The sequence below is a fragment of the Lontra canadensis genome, unplaced genomic scaffold (genome assembly GCF_010015895.1).
Source record: "Lontra canadensis isolate GAN:19392208 unplaced genomic scaffold, GSC_riverotter_1.0 scaffold10, whole genome shotgun sequence".
Classification (NCBI taxonomy): Eukaryota; Metazoa; Chordata; class Mammalia; order Carnivora; family Mustelidae; genus Lontra; species Lontra canadensis.
In genome coordinates this window covers 25,436,129-25,459,389 of record NW_022631004.1, presented here as the reverse complement: position 1 = coordinate 25,459,389, position 23,261 = coordinate 25,436,129, and the positions used below count along the sequence as shown (strand labels likewise).

At 33.8% G+C, this 23,261-nt stretch overlaps 1 protein-coding gene across 1 annotated transcript in view; it reads left to right on the top strand.

Annotated features, from left to right (window-relative positions):
- ADAM7 (ADAM metallopeptidase domain 7) overlaps positions 1–23,261 on the top strand; it is an 81,673-nt gene that overhangs the window by 46,959 nt on the left and 11,453 nt on the right. Inside the window, exons 10-19 of the mRNA XM_032855902.1 lie at positions 1,083–1,167; positions 2,632–2,762; positions 4,302–4,476; positions 6,168–6,257; positions 7,270–7,465; positions 7,872–7,974; positions 8,938–9,127; positions 21,467–21,547; positions 22,554–22,632; positions 23,154–23,259. Coding sequence (XP_032711793.1) covers positions 1,083–1,167; positions 2,632–2,762; positions 4,302–4,476; positions 6,168–6,257; positions 7,270–7,465; positions 7,872–7,974; positions 8,938–9,127; positions 21,467–21,547; positions 22,554–22,632; positions 23,154–23,259 — 1,236 coding nt within the window. The remainder of the gene's footprint in view (positions 1–1,082; positions 1,168–2,631; positions 2,763–4,301; positions 4,477–6,167; positions 6,258–7,269; positions 7,466–7,871; positions 7,975–8,937; positions 9,128–21,466; positions 21,548–22,553; positions 22,633–23,153; positions 23,260–23,261) is intronic.

Here is a 23,261-nt window from a genome sequence, read left to right as displayed (position 1 = left end):
AGCAATAGCTTCTCACAGCAATAGTATGTCTGCAAATAAGGAAATGAGAAAAGTGCTCCTAAATATCTAATTGCACATCATATTTGGGACTTATGCATTGAGTTCCTTGAATGTCTTCTCATCTATATTCACATAGCACTAGAAGTGATAATATATATGGCATTCTCATGTTGTGATTTTTGTTTCTAAGTAACCATGAGCAAGTTCAGAATCTAGATTGTGTTTTCTCTGACGCTTCATCTCGATAAGTGGTATTTTTCTAAGATCTCCAGAGACAAGGAAGACCAGAGTTCTAAATACTTCCAAGATACATAGCCAAACACTGAGACTAAAAATGTAGGACATTTCAATAGTAAAGAAAGAAATAGAACACACCTTTTTTATCAAAAAAGCTAAAGATTGAAAGGGGTCATGTAGCCCGACCACTTTTCTCATATTTGAATGTTCTTAATTATCCATGTTCCAAGTGTGGTCTTCCAACTCATAATCACTCTTTAAAGTGGTCCAACTCTAAATGTTCTTGAAAGCATATCAAGTCTGGATTCCCTTAATATACATATCTACATCTGTCTTTTTAGGTAATCCAAGAATATTCCATATGACAACTCTTTTAAATGTTTGATTATTGTTATCTAATCCTCTGTGAGTTTCTATGGTTGATTAAAATTTTTAAAAAAATTTTAACTATAGTTAATTAATCATAATATGAGTCTATTTACTATATTGTATTTTTCTCTCCACTTTTTAAACTTAATTATTTGATCTTTTAAGTGGTTTTATCCAAAGCTGAGTGTAGGATAAGCCCTGTAAAATTGAACTCCCATTTTATTATTTTTTTGAAAGTACATTTTTTATGATTTCAACTTTAGATTGTACTGACTTTTTCAATACCTCTAATATACTACAAATTTTAAATAAGCTTAATAACAACTAAGATCATCCTCAATTCTAGAACTCTAAGGAAAAAAAAGGCACTTTTATGTGCAAAGGCACTAGCATTGTGAGGATTCATTGAGATCCAATCTTTGTGTTAATTAAACCACTGCCTCAGACTGAAGAGTGTATTTGCATCTTGTTTATAGTGGGAAATGGCTCTACATACATGCACAAGGAACTTCTTATTCAGAGGGTATATGCCTGCCCTATTATTCCTCCAGTGTTGTTAAGGTAGGCTGGGTTGTATTTGTTATGTAACTTAATCACAAAGTTTGAAGTTAATTTCTATAAATTTTGTGTCCTATTGAAGGGGACTAAGGTCACCTGGGTGGTTCAGTTGGTTCAGCATCCAACTCTTGATCTCAGTTCAGGTCTTGATCTCAGGGTCATGAGTTCAAGCTGCATGTTGGGCTCTGCTGTGGGGGAGGAGCCTACAAAAAGAGAAAGAAAGAAAGATAGGAAGAAGGAAAGAAAGAGAGAGAGAGGAGAAAAGGAAAGATCATGTATGAATTCTGCCATATATCCCCACCAATATATACTATGATGAAATTGTTGTTTCCTTTATTAAATAGGAAAATAACAGTTTTATAAAAACTATAGATGAAAAATGAAGGTAAACCAGTCTGTTCAGAGCTTTAAAAATCATATACAAATTGACATACTAAGATTAGAAAAGTTTTTTGCATACTATATATATTCACTATTATCATTATCATTATCATATCAGAACAACATTGCGATTCATTTTCAGTAAGATTAAGATGTTCAAACTGCTGACTTATCTATTTTATCTGGTATCTTTCCCAAATCACTAAGCTTCTAGTAGATGTTGTCCAAGTAGTCTTATCTAAGTTTTATTAAGACCCTGAAATTAAAAGCTTGTAAATCATCTATTCATTACATTGTTCCTTTTATGATTATGCCTTTGATCATGGTATTTTATTAACACAAATTTTGCATAGTGGAGTCTATCTAATCTAGTATAGGCTATTGCCACTCCAATTATGACATTACAACCCATCCAGAACACATTTTAAACTTCAAAAGAGTAAGATGAAATAACCAAGTTAGGGGAATTTTACCTTCATAGTAATCTAGTATCCCACCCCTTTTTGGAAATTAATTTTTTTGTACTTACTATAGGGGCTAAAACATGAAATAGAACTACAGACAGAGGAAACAATCAACTCTGTCTTGGATTTCAAATCACCGAACTTCTGGTTTTCTTTGTAGTAGAAACTTCCTCTTCATGATTACATTACATACTGTTGGGCAGTGTGAGACTGTACTCTGAAACCATGAACCTCACACATTTTTTATTTTTACCATCTTTGAATATCTGGCATATAAAAGGCAAATCAATAATGTTTATTTATTAGGACATTAGTTTATAATTTTTAATTATAATTTTTAGCTATTTATAAAAATGAGCTTATAGAAATCGAGCAATGATTATTACTGTGCCACAAAAAAGAATATCAAAATGTTAGAGACACTCAAAGGTCATTTTTCCAACCTCATTATATAATTAAAGGAACTGAGGGCAAGACAGGGAGGTAACAAAGGCCATGGCCTCTCAAACAAGTACTGGTTAACCGAAGCTAGAAACCAGATGTCAACAAATAGTTCAAAACACTATGTGCTAAAGTGCATTAACCTATAGAAATTTGTAATACACATCTTTTTTGGCCCCAGGATCTTTTGCCTGACCTAAATGTAGTTGCAAGCAGAATTGCACATCAGCTGGGTCATAACCTTGGGATGAAGCATGATGATTACCCATGTACCTGTAATTTTGAGAGATGTGTGATGGATCGTGGTGGAAGGTAAGGTTCAAACAATGTAGAGAGTACATTTAAATATTTTGTGTGTCACTCTTAGTTAGAACTCCATATTGTAGGGATATATAGATATTATGTAAACAATTTCTAATATATTCCATAAGGTCTATTACAAAACCAGCTGTGATAGGCTGTTTCCCTTTCAGGCTAAATCTTAACAGTTGGTAGTGTTGGTCCTAGTGACTCTAAAATTCCATCTGAGCATACTGCAAAAATATACAACAATTAATTGGTAAATTATACTAAGGTGCCTAGGAGAAGAATACACTCTATGTGCCTTGTTTTATCATCTTTGCTATAAACTCTAATTTATTCCTTCAAATCTTTACTCAGATCTCTTTCTCAGCCAAGCCTTCCCCAGCCACTTGATCTAATTTTTCAATCCTGTCTCTAATCCTTTCTTCTGTTTTTTTCCCCATTCTTGGTATTAATCTCTACCTAATATAGTCTGTGCATTACCTACTTAGCTTGCTTATTATGTTATTCCTCCAACAAAATATAAACTTCATGAGGTCAGGTTTTGTCTGCATTCTACACTGTTTTATCACACTGTCTAGAAAAGTCCCAGACACATACTAGGTACTGTATAAATAATTGTAGAATGAATGAATGTCCTATATCCTCCCATCATACTGTGAATTACCACAGCCAGCTCCTAAACTTTACACATTTTTTGAAGTCCTTCACAGAGAACATATCATGTATTTCATATAAGAAAAGTGTTTATGATGATGATCAGCACTTCTATATATTAATTAAATGAGGTAAAATAGTGAAAGTACCCAAATACAGTGCCTGCCATAAAGTAATAACTAATAACTGATATCTAATTTTATGTCATCATCTATACAATTAGTATTATTTTTGAGGGCTCCTCATTCCAAAGTAATGTTTTTAAGCCTCTAAAATTCCATCCGTGTCTGTTATGTACCAATAATGGCAAGGGAGTCAAAACAAAAGAAAGACAGAAGGGAGGTAAATTTCAGTCTTTTTAGTATTTGCACTTTTCAGAAGGATAATTCATTCCTAGGATGTGTAACGTATTACTAAATAAATCATTTGTTTCAACAATGTTTATAGAGAATGACTTTGTGCCAGGCCCTGTGTTAATTAGTGCTTATTTAAAAAAAAAAATGCAGTCCCTGCATTGAGAAGCTTGTAATCTTGCATAAATGATAAACAAATGCATAGATTATGTCAAGAGGAACAAATAGAAAGTGATCTAGGAGCAGCAAACACATTCAGTCTAAACTGTGGGCTTCAGGAAGGACTTTCTGGACGATGTATAGTTGTAGTATGTTCACTAGGATATCGTGTGTTGGCTGTTTCAATAAAACATTTTCTATAATAAAAGCCCACTTACTACTCTCCTATAACAGTAAAGCAAACTAGGAGAAGTAAATGGACTTTTAGAGTTCATCATTTATATTTATTCTTTCTGAATCCTTCATTAAAGTTTCATAGCTGTTCCACCACTATGCATTGATAAAATTAATCTTTATTTTTAATTCATTTAAACTCTAGCATTCCTGCACTAAAATTCAGTAAATGCAACAGAATTCAGTACCTTCGACACCTGAAGGATTATAATGCAACATGCATGTTCAACATCCCATTTTCTGATAAATTAAATAATTACCCATATTGTGGAAACAAGAAGTTGGATGAAGGAGAAGAGTGCGATTGTGGCCCTGTTCAGGTATTTGCAAATAATGTCTTTAAATTACAAAGTTTCTACTCAGCTAGAACCTAGGCAGCTAGAACCTAGGTGACCATTAATCAACCAAGATAGTCCTTGTAAAGTTTTAAATAATGTGTTTTTTGTCTCATTTCAAAGCAGGTCATTGGTGTAGCCTCAGTGCAAGACATCTTACCAAGTCATGAATAGTGTATAATGATCTTGCTGGAGACCCACCATATCATATTTGCCTGGTTTATATAGTAATCAGCCCTTCTTGTAAGAAAGACCCGTAGGTGCCTTTAAGTCTGATCTCATGCACAGTAGGAATTTGTTTTCCACAGTTAATCGAGCTTACCCAGTGCCTTATGAGGCTGGTCTATATCCCCAGCTGGACAGTTCATCTTACTAGAAAACTCTTGTCTTAATTGAGCATGAACCATTCTAACCTTCTACATATTTATTGGAGCTTTGGTCTCTGGAACATTTAGAATATGCCTTTAAGAAAAATTTTAGAGTAATTCTTAATCTGCTTTCCTCCAACATTGAAGCTATTTCTGTTAAGAGCTTATCCTACAGGTATGAGTCTTAGACAATCACTTCTCAAATTTTCATGTGTATATACATCACCAGGGGATGTTAAAATGTGAATTCTGATTCTGTAGGCCTGAAGTGAGGCTGAGATCCTTTATTTCCAGCAACCTGAAAGGATATGTTGATACTGTTGGTCGGAAAACCACATAGGTAGTATGTACACTGTAGACACTACAAAATTCAAAACAACTCTAATAGTAAGTGAATCAGAGATTCCATGATCAAAGTGGGAACAGTGACATGTAACGAGGTTGCAACACCTAGTTTTCAAATGTCTTATATTGAATGCAAAGAGGCTCTTAACTTTGGATATTGAGGCTTTAGCTTATGCACATTCTTTAGAGAATGTTTCTGCAGTCTCATTCTAACACGTGAAATACCTTACATTATAATTTGCAGACAGTTTCTTTTGCAATTTTAGTTTTGTTTAAGCATATAGGGCCTATGTGTCCATCCTGCTGTTACTATTTAATGATGTATTAAAAACAACAACAAAGTTCAACTTGAAATACTCAGATTCTTGAGGAAAATGTAAAATTAGATCTTCAGAAGTTGTATTATCTCTATTAAACCCTTAGTATAGAGAAGTAGCAGGGCCCTTCCAAAGAATGGAAGTCATCAAGAAAATGGAAGGTCAGAAACTTGGACCTTGTAAGCTGCTGATGAAAATTCATTAGTGTGGAGTACTGAACAGCCAACTGAGAAGAAAACAAAATAGGGGTATCTGGGTACCTCAGTCGGTTAAGCCTCCAACTCTTGATTTTGACTCAGATCATGATCTCAGGGTTCTGGGACAGAGCCCTGCATAGGGTTCCATGCTCAGCAGTAAGTATGCTTGAGATTGTCTCCCTCTCCCTCGACCCCTCTCCCTGCTCACAGGCACATGTGCTTTCTCTCTCTCACTCTCTCAAGTAAATAAATAAATATTTAATAAATAAATAAATGTCCCAAAGACCAGTTACAAGCAGTAGTCTTCATATGCATGTCATAGCCAAGGATCATGCATTTGGATTTAACTCTGAAAGACAAGTAATGATAAATTATACAGAACCATAACTTATTAAACAAGACCTTAACTACAAACCAATTTCTGATCTTTAATTTTTGATTATTGCCAGGAGTGCACCAATCCTTGCTGTGATGCAAACAAATGTGTGTTGAAGCCAGGATTTAGTTGTGCAGAAGGAGAATGCTGTGAAGCTTGTCAGGTAAGGACCTGTGACAGGACTGGGTTCTCCGTTTTCAGTTTGTTAAGTGTACATAGGGTGACAGAATTGGCGTCCACTGAATGACCCTACACTACTAATCCCAGGTTAGGGTTAGGCATGCTTGTCCCCAGTAAAGCCTCTTCTGAGCTGTTCTGACTTCTGACTAGGCCATGCTGTGGCCTAGGGTGTAGAGAAGAAGGTATCACTTGGTCTTATAGGACTAGTTATATGATAAACATTATTCTTGTTTCTTTGTAAATAACTGCTAACCTATTTAACCTCAGCTCATGTGTGGTGATGGTGGAAGAGGTGGCATTCCAACAATAGTGAACTAGAAGGGGAAAGGATTATACTGGTATTGGAGAGTGAGAGTGACTAGTACATGGAGATATATTCCTAGGAAAGGCGATCAGAAATCCAAATGACTCTGTCCAAAGTTTTAATGACTTTTCTTTCAGCATACTATACTGTGAACTCACAAAGGAAAGGAAGTATGTCTTATTCATTTTCAAATCTTTCTAGGACTCATTACAGTTAAATGCATATCGAGTGGCTGAATAAGAAAGTATTTCCATGCACTTTCTTCCAGCAATAGTCAGGGTATTTTTTCAGTTCATTTGGAGAGATGTGATTTCTTGGGAGTGGAGATTCCTCATTATAGATAGAGAGGGATTCCCAGTAATATGAGTGTGCTGGAGATGGTATGTACCACCTCCAAGATAAACAGAGCTCTTGCTCTTTTCTCCATTTTATGTCCTTTCAGCTCTGTCCAATGCTGTTCTAATACAGATTTTCAAAAACATTATCGTGTCATTCCTAAAATTACATAAAAGTCAACACATTTACAAATGATTATAATTCTCAGTGGAATGGATTAGAAACTCATGATCCAACCTTAAAATCTTTTTTTTTTAAGATAAATTAAATGGGTCAACCTTCCTCCTACTTAACTGAAACTTAACCTACCGAAATATGTTCAAGATTTATTAGTCTTTTTACTTTTCTTCAACAGATGAAAAAATCAGGGTCCATATGCAGACCAGCAAAAGATGAATGTGATTTTCCTGAAGTATGTACTGGCTACTCTTCTGCATGTCCTAACGACAAATTCCAAGTAAATGGATTTCCTTGCAAGAACACAAAAGGCTACTGCTTCATGGGGAAATGTCCCACCCGGGATGATCAGTGCTCTCAATTTTTTGATAATGGTGAGAGACAATTACAGTGAATGGCTGATAAACATAAGAGCTATAATTTCTGTTATTATCCTGTAAAAATTTCGGGGCAAGATTGAAGATAATGTCATTTGTGGCATTCTTCCTATATTTTACCTAGAATCTCTCTGAATATTACCTTTAATATTAGTTGCTATTACCTCTAATATTAATTAACTAGCTCAATATGTGTGTTAAAGTATGTTTGTTACATTTTTATATCCATACACCTCTGTAAAATATCTTTCTAATATAATAGGATAAGTTTAAAGTGATTTACTTATCTTATTCTGCCTTACCACCACATGAAAATAAAATTTCAATTAGAAATATAAGAAATGTTATGATTTATAACATTCAAGTTATTATTTTACTTCAATCATTCCATTTTGGATCCTAGAGGTGAAAGACAGTTCTGATCTCTGCTATGAGATGAATAAAAAAGGAAATAGATTTGGATACTGCAAAAACAAGGAAAACAGATTAATTCCCTGTGAAGAGAAGTAAGTACCATGTAAAGAAAAGTAAGTGCCTTCTAAGAGTGTTTTTGCAAAATCAGAACTCTCTTGTTCTGACAGCTGCTAACCTCTTTTTACTGAGGAGGTTAGGAGAAGGGGGAGTAAGGGAGCAAGCACACATCCCTGATTGTGTAACTGGCAAATTTATGAGTTGAAGGCCATGAGATATAAGGAGGAAAAATGGGAAAGAGTTAAAATTCTTAGGAAAGAAAGGGAGGAAGAGAAGCTACAAAAAATAGGAAAGAGCAGACAGGAGGAGAAAAATAGAGTGGAAAGAAAGAAAAGAACAGAGAGAAGGAAAAAAGTGAAGCCATAAAAGGAAAGAAAAGTAGAAGTTGAAATTGGAAGGGAGAAGTGGAAATTAGATCTGATTTTAGAAAGTATTAGCTGTGTCATTCTTCCAGATTCGTTATACTCAGAAAAGCTTTTTTTTTTTTTCTGTACCACAAAACAGGATTTAGACTAAAAACAACTTTGGTCAAGTTCAACTTTGTTCCTAAATACTCTAGGTGAAACTGGGCAGTCAGTTAACTTCCTTTTACTTCCAGTTGTTGCCTAATCTGTAAAATGGGTATTATAATAATATCAAACTCACAGGTTTTTTGTGAGAATTAACTGATGTGCTCTGTGCAAGAAAGATAAAGAAAGAAATCTTAACATCTTGATGAAAGTTAGATGAATTGAAATTACTAATAAGGAATATTCTCCTGTAAATTTGAGCTAATATTGTTTGTGGGAATCACAAAACTATAAAGAAATGCAATCATTTTACATGTCCCAGAGTCAGGACTTTGTCTAACCTTTCACCCTGCTTCACTTGGTGCTTCTGCAGCCCGTTGATGAGCTTGGGTCTAGAGAAAAGCAACCAGGCCACTTCACTGACAGCCTCATATCTGTAAAGTTCTATTTCCTGGTCCCAAACCTGAGAATATTCTCCCTTTCCTTCAGAAATGTCAAATGTGGAAAGATACACTGCAGCAGAGGGCAGCATTCATCTCTGCCTGGTAAAGAAAATATTAATCACCTTAAGAAGACTTCAAAGCTGAATGTCACCACTGAGTGCAAAACTTTTATTTTATACCAAAATTCTAAAGATTTGGGCCTGGTTGCTCCTGGAACAAAATGTGGAGATGGAATGGTAAGATGAAAGTCGTTTGTTATATTAAAACTTCTTGGTACAGCCACTTTAAAGCATTATTTTCTATAATTGGTTCCTGAGGGCCTATATATGGCCTATATAAGCAGAAACAAATGGGCAACCTTTTTTTTTTAATTGAGCAAAGTAGTAATAATGCTATAATGAATATTCATTTTGTTTAACCTCAGTTATACAAAATGATTTGTGAGTGCTATAAGTGTTCTTAATTAGTATCTTACAGTGAAATTATAGACATAATTTTTATTTAAAATTGACTATGAAATAGCTATGTGTTCTTCAATTATTTTATTCATTCAGCCATATTTTTGGGGCACATACTATGATGCCAGTGGCCATAAGGGAAACAAGTAATGTAAATATGAGTGTACTTGAGAATTTCATAAATTAAATTACATATATTATGATCTAAAACAAGTGCTTTCATAGTTCATTGGTGACCAATGAACTTTTGAGTCCAAAGGAAAAAGTGATTGCCTTTAGTTGGAGAACATGAATGGCATCTTATGATGCCATTAAATTAATGACATTTCAGCTTTGACATGACAAACATTTTTCAATGCAGAAAAAATAATGTAAGACTTTTTAGAAAGAAATACCTATATAACATGCAAAGGTACAAAATGTATGGCATAGTCAGGAAACACAATTTCAGTGTGATTGGAGCTTTGGGTAAAATGTCAGAAAATGAAGTTTTCTAAAATAAGGCCAGATCAGAAGAAGTTTATCATTCCAAGATGAAAACTTCAGGACATGTACTAAAAATAACAGCCAATTCATTAAGGTTTATAAACACAAGAATATATGGAAAACATAATACTTTTCAAAAATCAGTTATTGTGAAATAGTATAGTTTGTCTGTAATATAGCTCCTCTCCTCCCACACCATCACCCACAAACATTACAGTTTCATTCATATAACGTGATAGAGAAATGAATTGAAAAACAAAATTCAGAATGAAAAAAAGGAATTAGAATTTAATTATTTAATGGATATCTATATTTCAAATCCATACACTTAACAGTTTCCCATTAAAATTGCTAAATATTAAAATGATGAAGAATCTGTATTTGTGAAATTTTAGGTATGTGTACAACCACATACTAGAAAGTTCAGGGACTTTCAGTGAAAGAGTGTATGAGACATCAGGTTAAAGAAAATACCAAACAATTTTCTATTCACTCCAGGTAAGAAAAATCATCCAAAAATACAAGCAGAAGTATGACTTACCCTTCATAGAACCCCATAATGAGTGGTAGGGGGTGAACAAAGGAATTTATAGGGAAGCCGTTGTTCTGCATCTTGATCTTATAAGCATGTTGTAACCATATGCCACCACATAGAGTGCCTATTCTTTCGAGAGTAATCTTTTTTTTTTTTTTAAGATTTTATTTATTTATTGGACAGACAGAGATCACAAGCAGGCAGAGAGGCAGGTGGCAAGAGAAAGGAGGAAGCAGGCTCCTCACTGAAGAGAGAGCCCAATGTGGGGCTCGATCCCAGGACCCTGAGATCATGACCCAAGCCAAAGTCAGAGGCTTAACCCACTGAGCCACCCAGGCTCCCACAAAAGTAATCTTAATATAGAAGTGTACCAATCACAATGGTGCCAGTTATTGGGTCAATTCATAATGCGGGAATTCATGGAAACAAATGCCAGTTTATAGAGGTATCACAAAGATACCTCTTTTGGTATGGACTTTTCATCTCATTTTTACAATGAGATATTTATAGACTTTTCATCTCATTTTTATAATGATGCTATTTTTAGATATGAGTAAATTAAAATGAATAAAAACATTCTAGTTTCTCATAATTGTTTTTCTTTCCAGGTAAATTTTGATTTGGCATAGAAAATGAAGGCAAACATATCCCATTGTCCTTGAATGACTTTTTCCTTAGCAACATAAATAGGAAAAATAAAACAAAAGGAAAACAGTGAGAAAAGATGAAAAGGGAAGGATAATACATTGGAAAGAACAAGAGTAGAGGTGAAGGGGGAAGGAAGGACTAGTTAGTCCTCTGAGGCACAAAAGAATTGCTGCAACCTGTCTCTGTAGTTTTATCTTTATTAAACACATAAAAATGGCAAAATCAAAATAAGAAACATTTCAATGTTTCCTTTAGTTGAGACTGAAGTATATGAAAACAGCATAATTCCAGTGTTCATTTGATCATGTATATATGAAAATCCATTCTCTAAGAATAATCAAAGAGAACAAATAGCAACAGACAAAAGAATTTAACAGTGTGAACAATGGAGATTAATCTGAGGACTCATAGACAATAGTCCCCTATGAAACAGACATACATTAAAAAAGAGAGAAATCATTTAGGAAAAAAGTTTATATTTTAGTCAGATTTAAAAAGATTTTAAATCTATAAAAATGGTATTATTTAAAAATCACAAGTGCTGCCTTCAAATTACAAAATAAATAATAATTACTGATTTACATATAATTTGAGCAGTAAACCATGAAGTGTAGTAAACCACAAAGTATAGTAAATTAGAAGCTAAACTTCTTAACACATGAGAATGAGATAAAGGAATTCTAAAGAAGAAAATGAATAAAAAAAGGAAAAATAGTCCTAATAAATTTGAGACAATTTTTTTAAGGTTTTATTTATTTATTTATTTAAGAGAGAGAGCAAGTAAGGGAGAACACGAGAGGGTAGAAGGTCAGAGGGAGAAGCAGACTCCCTGTGGAGCTGGGAGCCTGATGCAGGGTTCGATTCTGGGACCCTGGGATCATGACCTGAGCTGAAGGCAGTTGCTTAACCGACTGAGCCACCCAGGTGCCCAATCTGATACAGTTTTAATAGGAATCCCAGATAAAGAAAACATAATATAGGTAAAAGTGTAATTAAAGGTATAATTTAAAAAAAATCTCTGAATTGAAGAATGTATAAAATAAAAACTCAACTTAGAAAAATTCATAGAAAGATGAGCATAAGACTAATCTTTACAGCATGAAGTCAACAATAAAGAAAATGTTCTATAAGCACCAAAGAAGGCAAGTATCAGTTTTCAACAACAACAATGACAACAAAGTTATCAGGTTATCATTTTATTTATCTTCAGAAAGAAATGCCATAAGATAATGTAGCAAAATCTATGGACCTTTGGAGAATGGAAGTATTGGGACCCCAAAACTGTACATACAGCCAAATTATTATTCATATAGTAAAGCAATAGAATGACATCCTCACACACTTTATAACTTAAAAAAAAAAAACTACAGTAAATTAGACAGCATTTATTTGCAATGATGTGGATGGAACTAGACGATACTATGCTAAGTGAAACAAGTCAATCAGAGAAAGACAATTATCATATGATCTCACTGATATGAAGAACTTGAGAAACAAGACAGAGGATCATAGGGGAAGGGAGGGGAAAATGAAACAAGATGAAACCAGAGAGGGAGACAAACCTTAAGAGCCTATTAATCTCAGGAAACAAACTGAGGGTTGCTGGAGGGGAGGGGAGTGGGAAGGATGAGGTGGCTGGGTGATGGACATTGGGGAGGATATATACTATGGTGAGTGCTGTGAATTGTGTAAGACTCATGAATTACAGACCTGTACCCCTGAAACAAATAATACATTACAGTTTAATAAAAGAAATAAATAAATATATAAAAAAAAAAAAGAAAGTACTCTGGTCAACTGGGAAATGAATTAAACTAAAAGTTAAATGAGAAGATAGAATATTAAGGAAATAGTTGCAAGCAAGAAAATCTATACTAATTTTGAGTAAATTCTAGTAATTTATATTATTAATGTGTTTATTATGAATTTAAAAATATTGAATACTGAATAATAATGATCTTTATAAATTTTAATTTTCTCAAATATATGAATTAAGAAGAAGAAGAAAAATAAAAAATGTGACAAAGTCTTATCTTACATAATGAAAAGTTAATGCTTATTTGATCTTAAAAATGATGAAATAACTTAGATTTAAATATTTTAATGTAAGCTGAATCAATGTTAAAAAACAAAACATATAGCTTTCAAATAATTGGAGAAAAAATAATAAAGATAAAAAAGATAAACTAAAATGTCTAACATTTAAAATCATATAAAAAGATGAAAAGAGTAAAATTAAACACATCTTATCATAATAAATATAAATGGATTAAAATTTCCCTATTTAAAATATTAAAGTATGGAATGAGAGGTGTCCCAGTAATATCTCCCCACAGCAACAATAATTTGGTAGCAAGCCATGGAAAAAGTACCTTTTTCAGAACTTTAAAATCCAGGGAGGATCTTGCAAAACATTGGTGGTGTCAAAGACCAAAGATTTGTTTTGAGAAAGCAGGCCCATGCCTAGGTGATGAGCTTATTGACCATAGTCCTGGCTACAGACCCATAAACACCCATATCTCCTGTTGCTTGGGAACAGCCCCATTTGGCTTTGGTATCACCAGCAACAACATCTGCCTAGTCACCTACTAGAAGACACATCTATCCATATCCCTGGAGGCAGACCTGCAGATCTTGGTCCAAACACAGAACCTGAAGTGGCTGTGAAACTTCATTCTATTCCTTCTTTCCCAAGTGCAGCTCTAGGCAATCTTCCTGACCACAGAATTTCCAGGAAACATGTCAGCCTATGCACCCAGAGGCACCTTGCTCAATGTCCCAATAGAAGCCAAGGACCCTATAAGAGATACACCCATTCACGCACCTAGAAACAAGCCAGCCATCTGACTCAGATGTTGTGGTAGACCCTTGTTACAGTGCCAGTCCACTTGACCAAGGTCACGGAGACAGTCCTGTCTCAGTCACCAGGTACCATGCAGAATCCACATTTACCCAAATCCCTATTCACAGACCAGTAAACTGCAGATCCTACTACAGACCAGATGACAGCCACATAACCTGGTCCTAGTCTCACTCAACTGTAATCCTGGAAGCAATCATGCCAGCCCAAGGGATACAACAGGAGGCTTTTACCCGACAAAATCAATCTGTAAAACCTGGAAAAGATGTCTGCTCCTTGAAATGCACAGACACCAATGCAATAGTACATAGATCCCAAAGATTCAGGCAAACATAATATCATCTGAAGAAAACTCATAAAGCTTTAGCAACTGATCCCAAAGAAATGGAGATGTAAGATTTTCTTGACAAAGAATTCAAAGTAATCATTTTAAAGACGTTCAAAAGGATGCAAGGGAACACAAATAGATGACTAAATGGAATCAAGAAAGCAAAGCGTGAAAAACATAAGTTTAACAAAGAAATAAAAACCATTAAAAAAGTGAAACAGAAATATTGGAGTTGAAAAATACATTATAGAAATAAAAAAGTCAATGGAAAGCTTCAACAGCAGACTGGATCATTCCAAAGAAAAAAGTCAGCAATCTTAAAAATAAGTCACTTGAAATTAAAAAGTTGGAGAAACAAAAGAAAAAAGAATAAAAACTAGTGAAGAAAGCATATGGAACCTATATGACACCAATGACAAAAAATGAATGTATGCATTATGTGTGTCCCGGAAGGAGAAGAGAAAGAGAAAGAGAGGGGAATAAAGATTATTTTAAAAATAATGGCTGAAAATTTGCCAAATACCAGGAAGGATATCTACATTTAGATTCTGAAAGCTCAAAAGACCCCACATGAGACCAGTCCTAAGAGTATCCAGAGATACATTATAAACCAACAGTCTAAAGTCAAAGACAGGAAGAGGACTTAGAAAACAAGAGAAAAGCAACTCATCATATAAGAAGGAATATTATAAAACTATTAATAAACTTCTCAGTAGAAGTCTCATAGGCCAAGAGAGAGTGGGATGATATACTCAAAGTACAAAACAAAACAAACAAATAAACATACAAAACAAAGAAAGCCCTGCTAACAGTGCTATATCCAACACAGCTATGTTTCAGAAATGAAAGAAAATTAAAGATGTTCTTAAATAAAAGCTGAAGGAGTTCAACACCACTATACCTGCCTTATAAATAGTGTTAAAGTTGAAAGGGAGGATGCTGAGTAACTATAATACATTTATATATATAGTACATTTGTACTATAATAGTCATTAGTAAAGGTAAATAGTCAAATTCAAAATGCTTTAATACTGTGAAGATAGTGTGTAAATGTATTTTAACTCTAATATAAAAGTTAAAAGACAAGAATATTAAAAATAACTATAGCTACAATAATTTGATACTGGGTACACAATATAAAGACAAGCAAAATATGATATCAAAAGCATGAAATATAGAGGGAAGAGAAGTAAAAGTATGCCAATGATTAAAAAAAAAAAATCTCTAGTAGATACACAAAAGATAAAGAGAAAAAAACATCAAAATGTACCACTACAAAAAATCAACAAAGAACAAAAGAAGAGAGGAGGAGAGGAAGAAAGGATCAAAGATGCTATAAAGCACTCAGAAAACAATTAACAATGAAAACAGTAAGTTTTTAACTATAAATAATTACATTGAATCTAGATTTATCTATTCAAAAGACACAGACTGGTTGTTGGTTTAAAAAACAACATCAACAACCAGTATCCAACAATATATAGCCTATAAAATACTCATGGTATGTTTAAGGACACAGGCTTAAAGTAAAGGATAAAAAATATTGCATGAAAATGGCAACAGAGAACAGTGTGGCCATATTTATATCAGAAAAAATATATTTTCAATCATAAATGTCACAAACAAAATGATCAAAATGATCACTATATGATGATAATGGGCTCAATTCATCAAGAGGATATAACAATTCTAAGTATATATGATATGCATCTAACATTGGAGGATCTAAATATATAAAGAAAATATATACAGAAAATATAAACAGGAAGGAGAAATACAATACAATAGTATGGGACTTTAATGCCCCACTTTCAACAATGGATAAATTATCTACACAGAAAATCATAAAGAATACAATGTGCTTGAATAACTCTATAGACCAAATGGACCTAACAGATATATACAGAATATTTCATTCAGCAATCATAGAATGCACATTTTTCTCAAGTGTACTTGGAATATTCTCTGGGATAGATCATATGTTGGCCTACAAAACAGTCTCAACATATTTAAGAAGACTGAAATAATATCAAATATTTTTTCTGACCACAGTGGTAGAAAATTAGAAATCAAAACAGGAGGAACTTAGGAAAATTCACAAATATTTAGAAAATGAAAAGTAGATTCCTGAAAAACAAGTGAATAAAGAAGAGATTGACAGGACAGCCAAAAAATATCCAAGACAAAGGAAAGTGGAAACACTACATAGAAAACTTATGAAATGCAGCAAAACCAGTTCAAAGAGGGAAGTATATAACAATAAAGCCTACATTAAGAAAAAAGAAAAATTTCAAATAAACAACCTAATGTTATGCTTCAAGGAACTAGAAAAAGAAGAAGAAAACTAAGCCCAAAGTTAGGAGAAGTAAGGAAATAAAGATTTTTAGAGCAGAAATAAATGAAACAAGAAAGACAACAGGAAAGATTAAGGAAATTGTTTTAATTTTTAGAAGGTAAACAGAATTGACAAACTTTTAAGTAGACTAACCAAGAAACAAAAGGGGATGATTCAAAAAAAATTATAAATGACAGGAGAATTGCAACTGATATCACAGAAATAAAAGTATTATAAGAAAATACTATGAATAATTATACAAGTTGAATATTTGAAAGAAATGGATAAATTCTAAGAAGCATACAACGTACCAAGATTAAATGATGAAGAAATAGAACATCTGAACAAATAGGAAATCAGAATAATAATTAATAATTTTCCAACAAGGAAAAGCCCAGGATTGGATGTTTTGTATGTGACAACAAAAGCACAGGCCAAAAGGCAAAAATAAATAAGTGAGACTACATCAAAGTAAAGATTTCTTCAGCAAAGGCTGCAATCAAGAAAATGAAAAAGTAATCAATGGAATGTGAAAAATACTTGCAGGCCACATATCTGATAAATGGCTAATAGATAAAAGTTAAAAATAGTTCATACAACCAATAGCAATAAAACCCCAAATAGTCCAATTCAAAAAAAATGAGCAAAGGACTTGTTTGGATATTTATACAAATGACCAACAAGTAAATGAAAAGGAGTTCAACATCATTAATATTCAAGGGAATGAAAATCAAAGCCACTATGAGGTATTACCCCACACCTTTTAGTTTGGTTGTTATCAAAAAACAACAAATAAAAAATGTTGGAGAGGATGTGGAGTACTCTTTTTGAGTACCCGTGTGCACTGTTGGTGGGAATATAAATTGGCATAGCCATTATAGAAACTGTATAGTGGTTCCTTAAAAAATTAAAGATAGAACTACCCTATGCTCCAGGAATCTCACTTTTGGACACAGAACTTAAAGAAGTTGAAATTAGATCTTGAAGAGGTATCTGTACTTCCATGCTCATTGCACCATTATTTACAATATTTACAAGAGTCAAGATATGGGAACAATCTAAACGTCCTTTGACAGGTAAAAAGGTAATGAAAATATGTAATATATAATATTATTTAGTTTTTTAAAAAGAAGGAAATTATGTCAGTGGCAACAATGTGGACAAACTTGGAGGACATTTCATGCATGCTAACAAAAATAAACAAGTCACAAAAAAGCAAATACTGTATGATCTCACTTATATGTGGAAACTAAAAAAAAAGTAAAAGTCACAAACAGAGAGTTGAATGATGGCTGCCAGGTGGGGGAAATGGGGAGATGTTGGTCAAAGAGTATAAACTATGTTCTCAGTAAATTCTGAGGAGCTACTGTAGATCTTGGTGGCTCTAGTTAGATACTGTAATATATACTTAAAACGTTCTAAGAGAGTAAAGTTTAAGTGTTCCAACCACAAAAAAGTAACTGTTTAAGGTAATGTATGTGTTCATTAGGTTGTTTTACATTTCACAATATATAAGTATAACAAACGATCATAATATGTACTCTAAAGTATACAATTTTTATTTGTCTATTATACCTCAATAGAGTTGGAAAAGCATTTCCTTTTATGTGCTTTTTAAAAGAAGTGGGTAAAAATAAAAATAACAGGTAGAAATTAAATAAATGAATGAAGATAAGCCAGGTAATAATTATAAGCAACAAAAACAACAATAATTTGGTTATAAAACGTACAAAAAATAAAAAGCAAAATTTAAAACAGAGTTAATAAGCATAAATAAGATTAATTGATACAGCAAGCATGGAACATTATCAAATCAAAATAAAACAATAAAAATGATAAAAGAAATTGTACCTATGGTTATAGAATCTTTGATAGATTAATATTTGAAAAATTAGGAAGGATATAGACATTTTAATTAGGAGTTTGCATAGAACAGTATTTGAATGTATACTATATTCATTTCAATTATCTGTCAAACATATATGGAACAACAGTTATATGCCAATAAGCTAAGCAACCTAGATGCATTCCTGGAAAACTATAAACTCCCAAAATTGAACCAGGAAGAAATCGACAACCTAAACAGACCAATATCTAGTAACGAGATTGAAGCAGTGATCAAAAACCTCCCAAAAAACAAGAGCCCAGGACCTGACGGATTCCCTGGGGAATTCTACCAAACTTTCAAAGAAGAAATAACACCTATTCTCCTGAAGCTGTTTCAAAAAATTGAAGCAGAAGGAAAACTTCCAGACTCTTTCTATGAAGCCAGCATTACCCTGATCCCCAAACCAGGCAAAGACCCTACCAAAAAGGAGAATTTCAGACCAATATCACTGATGAATATGGATGCTAAGATTCTCAACAAGATCCTAGCAAACAGGATCCAACAGCACATTAAAAAGATGATCCATCATGACCAGGTGGGATTCATTCCTGGGCTACAAGGATGGTTCAACATTCGCAAATCAATCAATGTGATAGAACAAATTAATAAGAAAAGAGAGAAGAACCACATGGTCCTCTCAATTGATGCAGAAAAAGCATTTGACAAAATCCAGCATGCGTTCCTGATTAAAACGCTTCAAAGTATAGGGATAGAGGGAACATTCCTGAACTTCATCAAATCTACCTATGAAAAACCCACAGCAAATATCATCCTCAATGGGAAAAAGCTTGCAGCCCTCCCGCTGAGATCAGGAACACGACAAGGATGCCCACTCTCACAACTCTTGTTCAACATAGTATTAGAAGTCCTAGCAACAGCAATCAGACAACAAAGAGAAATAAAAGGTATCCAAATTGGCAATGAAGAAGTCAAACTCTCTCTCTTCGCAGATGACATGATTCTTTATATGGAAAACACAAAAGACTCCACCCCCAAACTACTAGAACTCATACAGCAATTCAGTAACGTGGCAGGATACAAAGTCAATGTACAGAAATCAGTGGCTTTCTTATACACGAACAATGAAAATACAGAAAGGGAAATTAGAGAATCGATTCCATTTACTATAGCACCAAGAATCATAGATACCTGGGAATAAACCTAACCAAAGAGGTAAAGGATCTGTACTCGAGGAACTACAGAACACTCATGAAAGAAATTGAAGAAGACACAAAAAGATGGAAGACCATTCCATGCTCTTGGATCGGAAGAATAAACATTGTTAAAATGTCTATACTGCCTAGAGCAATCTATACTTTTAATGCCATTCCAATCAAAATTCCACGGGTATTCTTCAAAGAGCTGGAGCAAATAATCCAAAAATTTGTATGGAACCAGAAGAGACCCTGAATCGCTAAGGAAATGTTGAAAAACAAAAATAAAACTGGGGGCATCAAGTTACCTGATTTCAAGCTTTACTACAAAGCCGTGATCACCAAGACAGCATGGTACTGGCATAAAAACAGACACATAGACCAGTGGAATAGAGTAGAGAGCCCAGATATGGACCCTCAACTCTATGGTCAGTTAATCTTCGACAAAACAGGAAAAAATATACAGTGGAAAAAAGACAGTCTCTTCAATAAATGGTGCTGGGAAAACTGGGCAGCTATATGTAGAAGAATGAAACTCGACCATTCTCTTACACCGTACACAAAGATAAACTCAAAATGGATAAAAGACCTCAACGTGAGACAGGAATCCATCAGAATCCTAAAGGAGAACATAGGCAGTAATCTCTTCAATATCAGCCACAGCAGCGTCTTTCAAGATATGTCTCCAAAGGCAAAGGAAACAAAAGCCAAAATAAACTTTTGGGACTTCATCAAAATCAAAAGCTTCTGCACAGCAAAGGAAACAGTCAAGAAAACAAAGAGGCAACCCATGGAATGGGAGAAGATATTTGCAAATGACAGTACAGACAAAAGATTGATATCCAGGATCTATAAAGAACTCCTCAAACTCAACACACACAAAACAGATAATCATATCAAAAAATGGGCAGAAGATATGAACAGACACTTCTCCAATGAAGACATACAAATGGCTATCAGACACATGAAAAAATTTTCATCATCACTAGCCATCAGGGAGATTCAAATTAAAACCACATTGAGATATCACCTTACACCAGTTAGAATGGCCAAAATTAGCAAGACAGGAAACAACATGTGTTGGAGGGGATGTGGAGAAAGGGGAACCCTCTTACACTGTTGGTGGGAATGCAAGTTGGTGCAGCCTTTTTGGAGAACAGTGTGGAGATTCCTCAAGAAATTAAAAATAGAGCTTCCCTATGACCCTGCAATTGCATTACTGGGTATTTACCCCAAAGATACAGATGTAGTGAAAAGAAGGGCCATCTGTACCCCAATGTTTATAGCAGCAATGGCCACGGTCGCCAAACTGTGGAAAGAACCAAGATGCCCTTCAACGGACGAATGGATAAGGAAGATGTGGTCCATATACACTATGGAGTATTATGCCTCCATCAGAAAGGATGAATACTCAACTTTTGTAGCAACATGGACAGGACTGGAAGAGATTATGCTGAGTGAAATAAGTCAAGCAGAGAGAGTCAATTATCATATGGTTTCACTTATTTGTGGAGCATAACAAATAGCATGGAGGACATGGGGAGTTAGGAGAAGGGATTTGGGGGAAATTGGAAGGGGAGGTGAACAATGAGAGACTATGGACTCTGAAAAACAATCTGAAGGGTTTGAAGAGGTGGGGGGGGAGGTTGGGGGAACCAGGTGATGGGTATTGGAGAGGGCACGGATTGCATGGAGCACTGGGCGTGGTACAAAAACAATGAATACTGTTATGTTGAAAATAAATTTAAAAAAATGTTTAAAAAAAACATATATGGAAGATTTCTTCTTCTACAAAAGATTCTATATGTGGTCATTTACAGCAGAAAAAATCATGTAAATTCTAAGAGCAAGTTATTAATTCATATGGGTAACTTCATTTCCAGGTGTGCAGCAATGGTGAATGTGTGGAACTTGAAAAGGTCTACGACTCAACCAATTGCTCTTCTCAATGTGATGAAAATGCTGTAAGATTTGACTCCTTTTTAAATTAATGTCCTGACAGTTGTTTATTTACATAGGACTTCATTTCTGGGAATGGTGTTTGTGTGTGTGTGTGTGTGTGTGTGTGTGTGTGTGTGGTGATTTTTAAATCAAATATATATTTGGGATCAATTTTTTCATGTATCGTGCATAAAATTGATCTAAAGACACAAACCCGTATTACACACAGATATTGCCTATATTGTATGTATATATTTTATCATTGGACTGGTACTCTAGAAATCCAGTAATTTATGTACCTATGAAGTTTAAACCTAATGTTTAAAGTTGGGTTTATCATGTCACTTATAGTTAAATTATACCAATGTCAACATTAAGCTAAAGCTTTTCACAAAACAACAAAAAATTATATATATGTACATTATATATATTTATATATACATATATATTTAAAATATATAGACATATAATTACATATATATTATAGAGAAAGAGAGTTGGAAAAGAATTTCCTTTTTCCTATCCTATATATCCTATAGGATATATATACACACACACATAAATGCACATATAATTACATATAATATAAATACATATAAATATATATGTATATATATATATATTTATATGTATATATATACATACCTCTCTCTCTTCTCAATTATATATAGATATATAGATATATCCTCAATTAACACTGCCCAGTACTATGTGTAACTCTAGCAGGGCTGTTCGTTTAATAAGATTGAGACCTTCTAGAAAGAGAAGTCAAACTGTCTTGTCTATCTGGTTTTGAATTTGTTGGAATCATTTTCATGCCCAAAGGCCATCTTCAAAAGTGGTTGCTTCTTGTAATTTTGTTTGCTTATTTTTTATCAAAGGTTGATTCTGATATGCAGTTTAGTTAATTAATCAGTAAAAGAATGAATGTATGTGTGAGTGCATCTGTGTGTGTGATATAAAACTAAGCAAAGTAAGATGCAACACACATGCATAATTTGATAAAATTATGACTGATTGCTCTTCCAGGTAGGTGACCATGAGCTTGAGTGCCAATGCGAGGAAGAACAGAAACATGTGGATTGGGGAAAAAACTTAAGTGTTACCTGTGAGCATCCTAGAATATAATATCTTTCATATATCAAAAGCTTAGACAGTAAGAAAGCTTTCCACCTTATTTCTGAAATCTAATATGTGTATGTTGTATTTCTGTGTGGGTTTGCATGGTATTTTAGTTATTTCACATATTTAAATACCCAAATTTGAATTTACAACAATTACCTTTTAGAATTAATATATCTTCTTCTAGTTAAATTTGGGTTAGGTCTTCTAAGAACCCATAACACAACAAGGCCTTTTCTATAGTCAGTTAATAATAACTGACAGTCAAAACATTTCCTGCTGACTGTGGTTCTTAAACATAATGGACTCTTGGGTGGACTGTCAATGGCTAATACAGATAATAATTTCTGTAATGTCTTGGTCTTTTGCTTTACATTTAAAAAAAAAATGGAGTTGGGAGGAATTAAAGTCTTTAAGGAAGGGAGAAGCTGGATTATAACAGCTCAGTTAATATTCCACTGTCCTAAAGTTGATGTCCTGGCTAAAGCTTGTTTTTTAATATTGCAGATATATCCATCCTGGTTGTTGTGCTTATCCTGGTTATTATTGGTGTTGGGGTAGTTGTATTATTAATTTATCACCAAAAATGTATTAAGTTGAAGCGAATTCAGAGGT